Source organism: Frankliniella occidentalis, unplaced genomic scaffold, assembly GCF_000697945.3.
Source record: "Frankliniella occidentalis isolate FOCC.00 unplaced genomic scaffold, Focc_3.1 Scaffold66, whole genome shotgun sequence".
Taxonomy (NCBI): Eukaryota; Metazoa; Arthropoda; class Insecta; order Thysanoptera; family Thripidae; genus Frankliniella; species Frankliniella occidentalis.
The window spans coordinates 1,681,703-1,694,028 of record NW_026267196.1 but is presented as its reverse complement, the minus strand read 5'-3'; the positions used below and the strand labels follow the sequence as shown (position 1 = coordinate 1,694,028).

The 12,326-nt window shown below is 42.7% G+C and overlaps 2 protein-coding genes across 5 annotated transcripts; one reads left to right on the top strand and one right to left on the bottom strand.

The window, feature by feature from the left end:
* Positions 1 to 825: 825 nt before the first annotated feature.
* LOC113212242 (actin nucleation-promoting factor WASL) lies at positions 826 to 7,644 on the top strand. 3 transcript variants are annotated; one of them, XM_026430855.2, is made up of 11 exons: positions 826 to 1,017; positions 1,508 to 1,641; positions 1,724 to 1,957; positions 2,051 to 2,147; positions 2,241 to 2,378; positions 2,536 to 2,568; positions 3,387 to 3,556; positions 3,641 to 3,950; positions 4,038 to 4,210; positions 4,332 to 4,427; positions 6,406 to 7,644. In XM_026430855.2, the coding sequence occupies exons 2-11, from the start codon at positions 1,555 to 1,557 to the stop codon at positions 6,568 to 6,570; spliced, it is 1,503 nt and encodes a 500-aa protein (XP_026286640.1). In that variant the 5' UTR covers positions 826 to 1,017; positions 1,508 to 1,554; the 3' UTR covers positions 6,571 to 7,644. The 3 variants fall into 3 exon arrangements, with proteins under 3 accessions (XP_026286640.1, XP_026286639.1, XP_026286641.1); XM_026430854.2 differs by having other exon boundaries at positions 827 to 1,139; XM_026430856.2 differs by lacking the exon at positions 2,536 to 2,568 and having other exon boundaries at positions 832 to 1,139.
* Positions 7,645 to 7,820: 176 nt separating this feature from the next.
* LOC113212243 (60S ribosomal protein L14) lies at positions 7,821 to 9,097 on the bottom strand. 2 transcript variants are annotated; one of them, XM_026430857.2, is made up of 4 exons: positions 8,955 to 9,097; positions 8,419 to 8,520; positions 8,141 to 8,335; positions 7,821 to 8,057 (listed from the first exon to the last, which is right to left on the bottom strand). In XM_026430857.2, the coding sequence occupies exons 1-4, from the start codon at positions 8,955 to 8,957 to the stop codon at positions 7,848 to 7,850; spliced, it is 510 nt and encodes a 169-aa protein (XP_026286642.1). In that variant the 5' UTR covers positions 8,958 to 9,097; the 3' UTR covers positions 7,821 to 7,847. The 2 variants fall into 2 exon arrangements, with proteins under 2 accessions (XP_026286642.1, XP_026286643.1); XM_026430858.2 differs by lacking the exon at positions 8,955 to 9,097 and adding an exon at positions 8,804 to 8,948.
* Between the last annotated feature and the right edge of the window lie 3,229 nt (positions 9,098 to 12,326).

Genomic DNA, 12,326 nt, shown 5'->3' with positions numbered 1-12,326 from the left:
CCGCACACGTGGATGCGGTACAGTATAACTACTAAGGTGCGCGGCGTGAATCAGCCACCTGGTATTAAAAGGTGACATTAGTGACGCTTTTAAGGTGACACAGGACTGAAACTGGCATAAAACAGGTATTTCAAGTTTAAAATCTAAATGCCAATTAAATGAAAAAACTCTCTCTCCAAAGCAATTTAAGTTAGTTCATTGCGGTTCTTTTAAGGTATAGTATGCCTACGGTTGAACGTACTGTGTGCGCAGGAAGCTTTTTAAAATTTAATAAAGTTATGAAATTTTAAAAAGCTTCTTGCGCACACAGTTCCGTTTATCTAAGGGCTTACTATACCTTAAAAGAACCGCAATGATCTAACTTAAATTGCTTTGCAGAGCGTTTTTTTGATTTAATGTGCATCTCTATTTTAAACTTGAAATAGCTGTTTTTCCCAAATTCTTAAGTTTCAGTCCTGTGTCACCTTAAAGCACATCACAGTATTTAATGCGCATTACGCGCATTTAATGCCTCACCAATGTGTCACCTTTTATGTACATTTCTATGCGCATTGAAGAGCATTTAAGCATGTAGGAGAGCTCACAGTGAGCGCTCACTATACTTGCAGAACTTTTTATTAGCACACCCACACATTATTTTCTTTGGTTTGCAGCGCGCCTGATTTGAATCGAGCGCGTCTCTTAACTAGAGGGCAGCACCGTCCTTTTTGTATACTTTGCCTCCTATTGGTCTAGCCCCAAAACGCTCCGCCTACATCCTATCAGCGCACTATGCAACGGTTTCGTGGGACATTCTCGTACGAGATGAACTATACATTTCGCCCTGTCATCCGTCGATTCTCATATCCGCTTCGATAGTGCTGTAGGAAGGCTGTAAACAAAAAGTAACCTCAACTCTACTGTACATGTACAATTGTAGAATTTTATGAAGTTTCAATCAGCATCCGGGTATTTTACGTAATCATGTTGGAAGCTTATCGATGATGACCTCACCAGCTATCTATTACATTTAGTGAAGTGCGTATTGTCAGAATAATTTTTTACCAATCCCTCTTGGATGATAGATATAAGTATAGAAGGTTAGCCTTGAACGCTCATCAGCTCTTATTTGTTATTACAAGATTTATTCATCTATTATGGTAAGGTTTATTCTTAAGTTTGTCTTTTAAAGCCCCTCTAGTGCCTAAAAATTGACATCTTGAATTATTTAGGCTATCCTTCTCGTTAACCTACACGTCTAGATCTGTCTTGCCTTTCGTATCGTCGCAGGCCCTACCCACGCCCTGTTTTTTTCGTGTTTATGTTACAATATTGTTTTTCCTACAATTCCGCTTTTCGCGTTTTTGTATACACATTCTTATCTAGTTAATGATATTTGTGTCTCTCCTATTACATTCTGTGGTAAAGACCATCATTCCATTTCTGATTCAAAGGACATCTCAAAATTTGTTATCTTATCAGGAAAAGCTTATTTCATTAAAAGTTTTGCTTTACATTAATTTTACAGACTATGCATTTAATTTGATTGACGTTTTGGTGCAAGAAAGGAGCATCATGGTTAGCGACACACAACCCTCCTCCAGTCTCTTGTCCCCTGAGGAGAATGAGACGGTGGCTCGGTTACTGGGTGAAAAATGTGTGGTACGTTTCTCCTTTTTATTTTCAATATTTATTTCAATGTTTTATAGTACTCTTTTAAAATAAACTTTTACTTTCTCCACAGAATATGGTCATGTCAGTAGTTCAAGTTTTCCAAACCACCCCACCAGATCATGGTTCTTGGAAGAAGCAAGATGCTGGTGTATTGGTTCTGGTTAAAGATAATGGAAAACGTTCATATTTCTTCCGTTTGTACTGTCTAACTCGGCGTGCTCTCGTTTGGGAACATGAACTGTATTCAAATATGGAACAACATTACAATACACCTAAACCATTCTTTCACATGTTTGAAGCAGAGGTAAGATTTCTGTAATATATTACATGAATTTTAACTTTAATACTATGTTACTCTTGGAGAATTTGAAGTCATTTATTTTTCTTTACTTTTCAGGATTGTGTGACGGGCTTCAATTTTGCAGATGAGCGGGAAGCAAATGCAATGAGCACTGCATTAAAGGAAAAAGCAGCTAGGAAAAGGAGTAGACAAGGTTAGTTTGCAGTAGTCTCAAATAGTGCTTTCACATTTCTACATTTCTTAAGTGGCGAAATCTGTTGGTACAAAAATCTATTGTTTGAAACAGAGAAGAAAAGACAACCTGAAAGACAAGCTGTACAAATTACCAACACAAGCAACCATCTCTCTTCACAACTCAGTTTGAGCACTCCTCAACTTTCGAATGGATCAACAACTGCATCAACTCACTACAGAACAGCAAAAGGTATGGAAATATTTAATACTAATGTCGATTACTAGAAAACGGCATTTCTATTCCACCATTTCTATTGCACATCACAAGATGGTTATAATTTAGAAAAGAGGTATTTCTATCTATTGTTCCCAACATTGTTTTTATGACATGACTTGTTCTTCTGAAGCATTCCTGGAGCTTGCAGGAGGGTTTATGGGAGGTGAGCTTTCCCACAAGAGCATGTATACTCGTCCTCACATTTTCAGTTTTCTCTCTAAATTCTAATTGTTAAAAGGAGATATAAAAAAATTGCACATTATTACATGTACAAGTGTGTAGACTTATCAGAAGCAGAGTGTAATTTTTAATCTGTGTAGTGAGCACATTACATGGGCTCATTGGTTGCTTTGGGAGGTACAGTGAATCTCACTTATATCGGAAATAAGTTCAGGCAATTTTTGTATTGTTTTTGATATATTTGTTTAGAGTAATGCTGTGCTGAAGCCATCCTATCTGTCGTGACACAATGGTTTTCCTAGACATTCGATATCAGTGGGATCACAATGACACCTCTTCTTTTTTTCTTCTTTTCTGTAGTGGTCATTGAAATTTGCTATGGATTTCAGATTATTTTATTGCATGAGTTTACAATAGTAATTTTCATTCAAATACCTAGCTCAGATATTTGAATTAAGGGAACAGTTCATGAAGACGTCATCTGGTACAATACATTTTGCTTTATCTTGTCACTCAATTTCTAAAACTGAACATTGTTTCCAGCTGTTAATTATTCTAACTGTGATGTTTATCTCACATTTTATTTTTTCTGATTTTGCATAAGTTTTAGGTGTCAAATTTTTAATTTTTAAGAAATTAATTTTTTGAGGCTGTTATCTATTTATTTGCCTGTGTAGTGATGTTTTAGACTGAACTATTATGAGTGTTTGCTGGTAGGACTCAATAGTGGTAGAGTGGTGATTCCTTCGTACCCTAGGAAATGTGTGTATAATACAAGTTCTTTTTTCTTATCCTTTCTAGGGAAAGATAAGAGAAGAAGAGAGGGAAAGAAAAAAATATCGAAAGCTGATATTGGACATCCTCAAGACTTCAAGCATGTTTCGCATGTTGGCTGGAATCCAAACACTGGCTTTGACATCGAAGGCGGTGATGATGGGATAGACCCAACTTTAAAGGAATTTCTTGACAAGGTTTGTAAGATTTGAAACATTTGAATACTAATGTGTGGTTTTATTTTGATCCCAGTTATTAAAACATCTTGAATGGTTTTACAGGCTGGCGTATCTGAAACTCAAATGCAAGACAAAAATACTCGTGAATTTATTTATGATTTTATAAAAAATCATGGTGGAATAGATCGAGTAAAGAATGAGGTCCAAGTTACTGCCGTACCGCCACCTCCTGTACCAGCACGAAATGCCCCCACAAATTCTTCAATCCGCACTGCTCCTCCTCCTCCTCCTCCCCCATCAAGAACTCAACCACCACCCCCTCCACCACCCTCTCAAGCTTCAGTACCAGCTCCAGGTCCCCCTCCTCCTCCTCCCCTCAGAACATTACCTCAGCGACAAGATTCTACTAAAGGTGAGAAAATTTGTTGTTTTTTTAAAAATAAATTGCCTTACATCTTTATGCATTGAACCATCTACCATTTTCTTTTCTTTATTTTAGGAGCTCCCACACCACCCCCACCCCCACCTCCGCCTCCACTGCAGACCATGGCACCACCTCCACCTCCACCAGGAGGCATGCCTGCTCCCCCACCTGCAGTTGCTGCAGCCCCTGCCATGCCTGATCATCGTTCTGCCTTAATGGATGCTATTCGATCAGGGAAAGCTCTTAAGGTTTGTTACTTTTACTGCTACCTACTTGAAAGACAGTGTACATTGTACATTATGGTGTGAAAGGGCTATTAGATATCTAATCTATAGATCTAATTTTAATGTATGTTGACTGTCATTCCAGCATGTTGTTGTTGAGGAGAAAAGTCAAAACGGAGACTCTGAGGATAGTAGAGGTAAACTCATGGACCAGATCAGGCAAGGGAAGCAGTTAAAGGCGGTAAGTACATCATCCAAAGCAAATCAGAAAAATTTCAGGGACACAAGTACTGTTTTGTATCAAAATTGCCCTCACTCATCCATTTGTGTTACATCTAAGTCACAGCACTTTTATGGTAAAGGTAATGAAGTATGTGGATTTAAAACAAAAATTGATTTGGAAGCTGATGGAGACACAGAATTTGTTCACAACAGTACCTTTTCAAGTGATGAATCGTATAATGAAACTGAGATCTATGAGAATCTTGCTGATTCTTCAGGGTCTTTTTCTGCAATCGGTTCTGATTTGAAATGTGAACACATTTATATTAACATCCAGAATTGTGACGAATCTTCCAAGCTGTGTAATGAACACGTAACTGAAAGTTTGGAGGCCTGTAATGACAGTAATTTGACAAAATGCAAAGTAAAATCAGTTGAAAGTGTGTATTACAGTTGGCAAAATTCGAAAAAGACGCCAATATTTTTAAAACTATTAAAGTATCTACTTTATCTTTTTATGCAAATTGGGGTTATTTGGCTTTTCCACTGGAACCTATTGTTCTTATTCCCCTACCCAACCTCTGTCATCGTCCTTATCATTAGTTTAGGTGTTTTTTGTGCGCTACTTCTTAGTCTGAGTCTAGTGCCTAACTGCTGCTATTTCTGATTGTTCTGGATGGATTGAAAACTTGTAGTTACAACTTTGTAGTTATCTATGTACGCTAGTTGTATCCACACCAATTTAGTTGTTCAGAGACTAACATCAAGCTATATGCAATGCAAGCTTAATTTGGGAGGGAGTGGTTACTAACTGGTGGTCGCTTTTCTAAACCATGGATTTTGATTGATCAACATGATTGTGTCATATGAGACTGCCCTCTTAATTTTGATTTTCAGTTCATGCAACTTCACAAAATATCAGTTAAATATGCACATTTCAGCAAACTGGAAAAAAACAACTACAGTATAAGCTCGATATAGCGTCAGTGGATGTTGCTCGAAAAAACCGACGCTAAACGCGGAATGACGCTAAAAGCGGCGGAATTTGTTAGCGTTTCCTACATCGGTTGTTCGGAAAAACCGACGCTAAAAGCGGCATGACACTATAAACGACGACGCTATACCGAGCTTATACTGTACCTGTTGGTTGCTTGCAGTTGATAGTTGGTCATAGAGAACACCTTAAGTTATGACTAGCATATGTGACCAGTAAATCCAAAATACATGGTTTCTGGAAAGTTGGGGCATGTTCATATCACTCTCCATTCTGTAAAAGAGGTGCAGCTTAAGTTGTATAAATCGGGTTGTAAATGTGCCCAAGAGATAACATAGCATTAGAAGTTTTCAGTTTTTATGCATCCATTGATGCTTTTTATCTGCCATTTCAGGCATTGCTTATTCATTTTCAATTTGATAGTATCATTACTATTTCCAGTTTTTTTTCTTCTTAGAGCATGATTACTAGTTGATACAATGTATTATTGATGTAATATATACTACTGTACACAGTTGAGCATTTCCTTTTTTTTTTTTTTTCTGTTTCCTCTGCTTTTTAGTTTTAGTGTACCATCTTTTTTAAAAAATCCCCTTGATGTGTTGATCTCAATCAAGCTTGTCTATCAGCTTCATCCTCATGTTCTGCCTGGGTCAATTGGTTCATCTTGCTGGAGTCAACTGAAAATTGGCTTGCTTCTCATCATAATCATGTTGAAGCTTTATTTCACCTCCCTTCTATTTCCCTCTTTTGTGTGTGTCCCAATCCGTGCGCTTAGGGCTTGTAGAATCGCTTATAAATCTATTGATGAAATCAGTCTTCATTTCAATTTTTGTAAACATGTATTTAAAATAAAATCTTTTGTCATGCTTCTTATCTAAATTTGAATAATTATCACAACTCCTATCTTTACACTTGCTTTGTTATTAACTGTATATCTCTAATAGGTAGAGGTAACAACAAATGAAAACAAAAAATCTTTACTGCTATGTGGGGCTTTCAGGTTGTACCAGCCCCTCGTCCTTCGCCTTCAAATTCCATGCCATCTGACTCGCTTGCTGGAGCCCTTGCAAGAGCCCTTGCACTCCGCTCAGGGGCCATTCAAGGTGATTCAAGTGAATCTAGCAGTGCGGAAGAGGAAGATGAAGATGATGATTGGGAGGACTGAACATGCATCGAAAGAAGATGAAAACGCATTATGGAAGATTAGAACATATAGTATCTTAGAAAAAATATTCCATTGCAATTTTGAGTAGTTATCAAAATGTTTTATGAAAAAGCAATTGAAATATCTGTAACTAATGTAACTGTAGTTTGTTTTCCTAGTCACAATAATGGGAGTTCAAGATCAAATTTTGAAAGAAGTATCTGTTGCTCTATTAATTTTAGTCAGGATGGAAATTTTTGTAGCACAGACCCATAACCAAAAGGTGGTGGTGTAATTTTGAAGCCAAATTTCTATGACAAAATTGTGTAGCTGAGATATTCAGTTAAGCTTTGAACCATCACACTTTTGATGCATAAAGATTTATTTTTTTAAGTCTTGTATTACTTTGACTGTTATTTGTTGTCTTGTTTATAAGTCCTCATTAGGTATTAATGTAGCAAATATTTTTGTAAAAGTGATAATTTTATTGTGTTATCCTGACATAATCAGTGCTTGCAGGATAACTAAACTGTGTGATAAACCTTCTCTTCAGTTTTCTCATTTGTAAATTCAATGATGTGCTACTGTTGAGCAAGCAAGAATGATTGTTGACATGTGAAATGCTGTTTGTAACAGCTTATCAGTTAAGAAGTATTAAAGATTTATTTTAGCTTAATTTATTATTTGGTAATTACTTTTAATTTGACATTTCCACAAGTTTGGTACTGCCAGATGTGCCAAAAAGTGGTAAAGTAGCCCAGTGAGGTCTTGAAAATTATGACCAGGTGTCATGGTTTGTTATTCATGTAAAATCTATACCAATTTTAAATTAATTAAACCCCATACCAATTACCTATATTTTCTATAATCAAGCTGTCAACTTGTGACAACTGGGGGCTCGAGTTGTTGAAAATTGCAGCCCTGGTGGCAGATTCATTAATAATTGGGTAGGACCCTAAACAGTACAGTTTAAGTGATTCCATCCTACAAATGATAAAATTGTTCATAATGGACAATGTTATTTGTATAGAATAACAAATTTATACAAAATGTAACTTGCCAAGGAGCAGATAATAAATCATTTCAAACAAAGGGCGTAAGTGTCAAATAATTATCCCTCAAAAATTACGTCCACTGCTCGGGTGGAAAATTCATATGTAGTTGTGGCTGTCGCACATGAAACATTGTGGGACAAAGAAATTGAGGCTAAAACCGCCTGCCCCAAACAATAACTGATGGTAGGATAGGACTTCAAAAATGAGACACTAGAATTATGATATAAATTTAATTATCATGGCTCACTTCTTGCCAGCCTTGGCTTTCTTGCCTGCCCTGGCCTTGGCAGAATCAGCGCGGATCTTGACAAGCTCTTCCTTGGTCTTCTTTTTGAACACTCCTTCCTTGATTTTCTTGTTGGTAAGTCGCCTGTAAGCAATGGTGCGCAAGTGGTTGCGGTGCTTGCGGACTCTGCGGAGCTTGAAACGGTCAAAGTCGTTCATTTCCCTCCTCTGCAATACAGAAAGTGATAGATGTAATACAAAACTCATTAAACAAATCAATCAACAAACAAATCAATTCAAACAAACAGTACCTTAGCGACATTCTGGACCCTCTTGCACCAGGAGCTTTCCTCCCACTTCTTGCTAATTTCGGCATCCTTCCATGCCTTGCGCACAACTTTGGTTCTTGCAGAGTGAGCAAATGGAATTCTGAACTTTGTAAGATGGAGCTGGTTTAATCTGAGCTCTTGACGGGGAACACCGGACTCTGGTCCATCAACAAGAGCCTGAAACAGCCGAATTGGACAATGAGTAACAAAGAAAAACCAAACCAAACGCAAGTAATGTGAGTGTGAACGAGTGCACTTACCCGAGTCTGGTCGATCACATCCACAATCGCGACGAGTTTGCCGCGGTTGCTGCCATCGGCGACGTAGGCAACGCGCCCGGTTTCCACAAACCGCTGGAAAGGCTGTTGGCACAAAATAAAAATAGTGATCAGGTAACAACGCTGTTGACGCAGAGAGGTTAAGTACACACAAAGTTAACAGTCCGTGTTTTAGTCAAAATAGGTTAAGGGCGAGCACAACAACAGACTCAAAGTAGCCTCTAGGCAAAAGAAACGTAGATAAACAGATCAAAACACTCGTAATATGAAACAAGATCAAGTCTTTAAAAGACCCAATCACGTCGATTTACAGCCGCAAGCGGTATGGCCATGTGGCGAAACCGACTGGGTTGAAAAACAACGTTACCATTTTCTAGTAATACTGGGAAACTTCAACAACTTTTAAAGCTTGAGAGACACGCGTAAATTTTTGAACAAGAAAACTGTATCCAAGGTGCACGGCGATTTCGCTTTCAAATAAATCTTCTCGGAGTTATCAGACCACTCAACGTGCTTACCATTTTCAAGACCGGAAAGAAGAAACTAAAATGGAAATGGCGGAAGGAGAAAAGAGGACTCGTTTGCTCACAGTCGATATGTCGAACAGTGTCACCAACAAACGGAATAAAGCGAAATCAAAGATGTTTCTCCTTTGACTGTGAAAAACATCATTACATATTCACCTCTAAAAAATTTAATTGATTAAATAAAGGTGGTCAAGTTTAAGGAGAAATGTGGATGTTTCGCTAGCGGTTGTAAATCGGCGATCCCCCATTTATTTTTTTGAGGCCGGAAATGAACACAGTGGACTCCTCACCGCCTTTCTCAAATAAAATGACAATGACGAGAAACGGGGGAAATTTTAAATCATGGGGGAAGTTTGGCCCGTTTCGGTCTCCCACTCGGGCATTCTGAATAATGTCATTGAACTGTTTGATAAGCCTACCTTTATTTTGGGTGCATGAGATTTGATAAAAAGAAATGACGTGAATTCTACTATTCTACTTTGCGAGCCGGAAAGAAATGTCAACAAGAAATATGAAAGTATGACGTTGCCATGGCGACCCAGTGGGGGGCGGCAAGGCGGGCGGCTCTTTATGATGCGAGGCAAAGGAAGAAGGGGAGAGATGTGATTGATCAATACCATCTCCCCGCGGGGACTGATAAGTTAACTCGTTACTGCGGAGCCGACAGTTGGCCGGACGAGGCCGCCGGGCGAGGAGCGGGCGGAGCAGGCGGCGGAGCGCGAGAGTGCCTCGCGTTCAGAGTGTTTGTTGTGGTCCGTGCTGCTCGGGGCGGGCGGTAAGTTTGCGTGGTTTGCAGCCAGCACACGACACCAACGGGGGCGGCGTAGCTCTCGTCGCCGGCGCAGGGCGTGGGGCCGCGGGACAGCTCTGCGGGGCAGCTGCGGGGTCGCACCTGCACGGAGAGCCGAGGCCGTGGGGTTTGTTTACATGTCGCCCCTTGCGGCGCGAGGGGGGCGCGCGGCCCGGGTGTGGTCACAACTGGGAAAGGACACCGTTCGGTTCGGCCTCATCAGCACTAGCGAAGTGTGGAGGCCGTCTCAGCGTTTCTTAGAGGAGGACACGCGTTTTGTGTGTAACGTCGTGCAGGCCGAGGAGGTGCATGTGGTCGAGGGAAGTCCCTCGCGTGCGGACGGCGGCGTGCGTGCAGCAAGTGGAGGGCGTGGGCGACTACGCGTGCGGGGTGCTGGGTATGCTTTGGTATGCTTGCGTAAGGCACGACACACCAACATTGCCTGGGTGACAACACGTCCTGGGCACCAGACCAGACACTCGCATCTCTGACTGCTAGAGTGACACCCCTCCACTGTCACCGTCACCTGTTCATAGAATATGTGAGGGGAATAACGCGTAGTTCCACGATTTAATGTTTTTTGTGATGTGAAAGAGCACTACTGAACACACACACCGACTGCACCTCTGTTTGCATAACTCCATGTGAGGAGAGTTTAATTCAAACAAGAACACCAGCTCTACTAAAGATTTTCCGGATTTTCCCCATCTTTGTCGAATACAGAACGAACACAATTAAGTTAATACTATAAGTGTGTATTATGGTGTCCCCCCTCCCCCAACGCACGTTGATTTTCTGCCTGCAAAAAATCGGCCACCTCCTTTTAGAATTGACCTCTATCCGTACTAGGGTGTACTGTACAAGCTAGCGCCCAGTTCCTGGACTGACCCCATAACTGACTACTTCGGTTTACATCACGTTGGAGTGTAACTCTTGAAGTAACTCATCTCCCCAACTAAGAGTAACGGGAGCAGCGCCACCCCACCCTTTCTCTCCTCACTGCTAATTTATGGAAACAGGGGCACGGCGGTCCGTCCGCCGCCCCCTCCCGCGTGACGTGACCTCATCCCCCTCACCCTCCCCCTGCAAAGCTCTCCCCGCTCCGCCCCGACCATGCCGCGATGATCACCGCGCACCGATTCATCGGCACATGTGCATGCATGTTGGCCCCCTTTCTCTGGGTCAGGGTTCCTCCCCCCGCGCCCCCGGGGCGGGCGGGGCAGGCATAGAGGGCGGGGAACGACAGGACAGGCATGTGAAGGAAGCGAATAGGCCAACCGGTCGCGGGCGCGCCTAGGCGGGGCCCCGGCCCCGACGGCACGGCCCGCCGGTCCGGGCCCGCAACACGGCGGGGGCGCGGGCGCGTGGGGTAGGATGGGAAGGGGCGGGGCAGGGTGGGGCGCACGGGGGCGCTTCTGCACGGGGTCGGAAGCCAAGGGCTGTGGTGGATGGGCATGGCACGGGAGACGGTGGTACGAGGGGGGGGGGGAGAGGAAGGAGGGGCTGCAGCCCACCCCTTCCGCCGCGCCCCGCGCGCGCGGGCTTGCGTGCCGGGCCCATCACGAGCATTAAAATGACAATGTATATACCATGCTGATTTATCTGACAGGATGTAGTTTGCTTTTTATTCGTGTGCGATTGGCTGCTGCCATGGACTGGGTCAACGTTACATATACTGTGCGCACGCGAGATGAGCGTCCGGGCTGCAACTGTCAGAAAAAAAAATACAGTAAAAAGTACAAGGAAATAATAGTTCAATTTTGTTTTTTAAGGTGCGTCCCTATATGCTCACGCACGGGGTGCAGGCGCAGGAGCGCCCAGCATGAGACTCTTTGTTAAATATTCCTGTACCCCGTTCACCGAATGTAAAATTCCGTAATGCAGCAAGTACGCGGACCGCCCTTTTAAGTAAAATGACCAATCTTACGTGCTTTTCGTCTTCTCCTAATGTGAGACCCGACAGGACGATGTCCCGTTCCTCAGGCCGTCATCAGGCAGAGATACCTCCCTCAACTTACCCAATTACCATGTCAGCCGAGATGACACGGCAAACTACGGGCCTCGGGCCTCGGCGGGCGGCCTGCCGAGAGGACAGGACGGGGCAGGACGCACCGGGGAAGGAGGGGGGGGGGGCAGCAGCGGGGGCTCGGTATCCGAGACATTACCTTGGCGAAACGGTGTTGCACCAGCAGCGCGCCACAGCAAAGGTGTTCTATATCTACAATTCCCCCCCCCCTACCACCACCACCACCACCGCGCGACCGGAAATGGCTGTTTTCGGCACAGATAATGTTGTTGAATCACCAACAATGCCAACAATCCTCGTTGGTCGCAAAGTTCCTGATTTTGTGCATGAAGTTTGAGCCAACTCTGGTCAGCGTTTACGCACCTTACAGGTCCCCAAAAGCACCCAGGGGGATTCCCTAACACTCGGGCCCTTTGTATCGGGCCATGGCAATGACACTTCATGTCCTTGACTGAATGGTGGGATCACGCTGCTCGCGGCATGCCCAAGCCCAGACCTCCATTGGCCTGTCATCCTTTCATCGCATCAGGGGGGTGGTGGTGGAGGG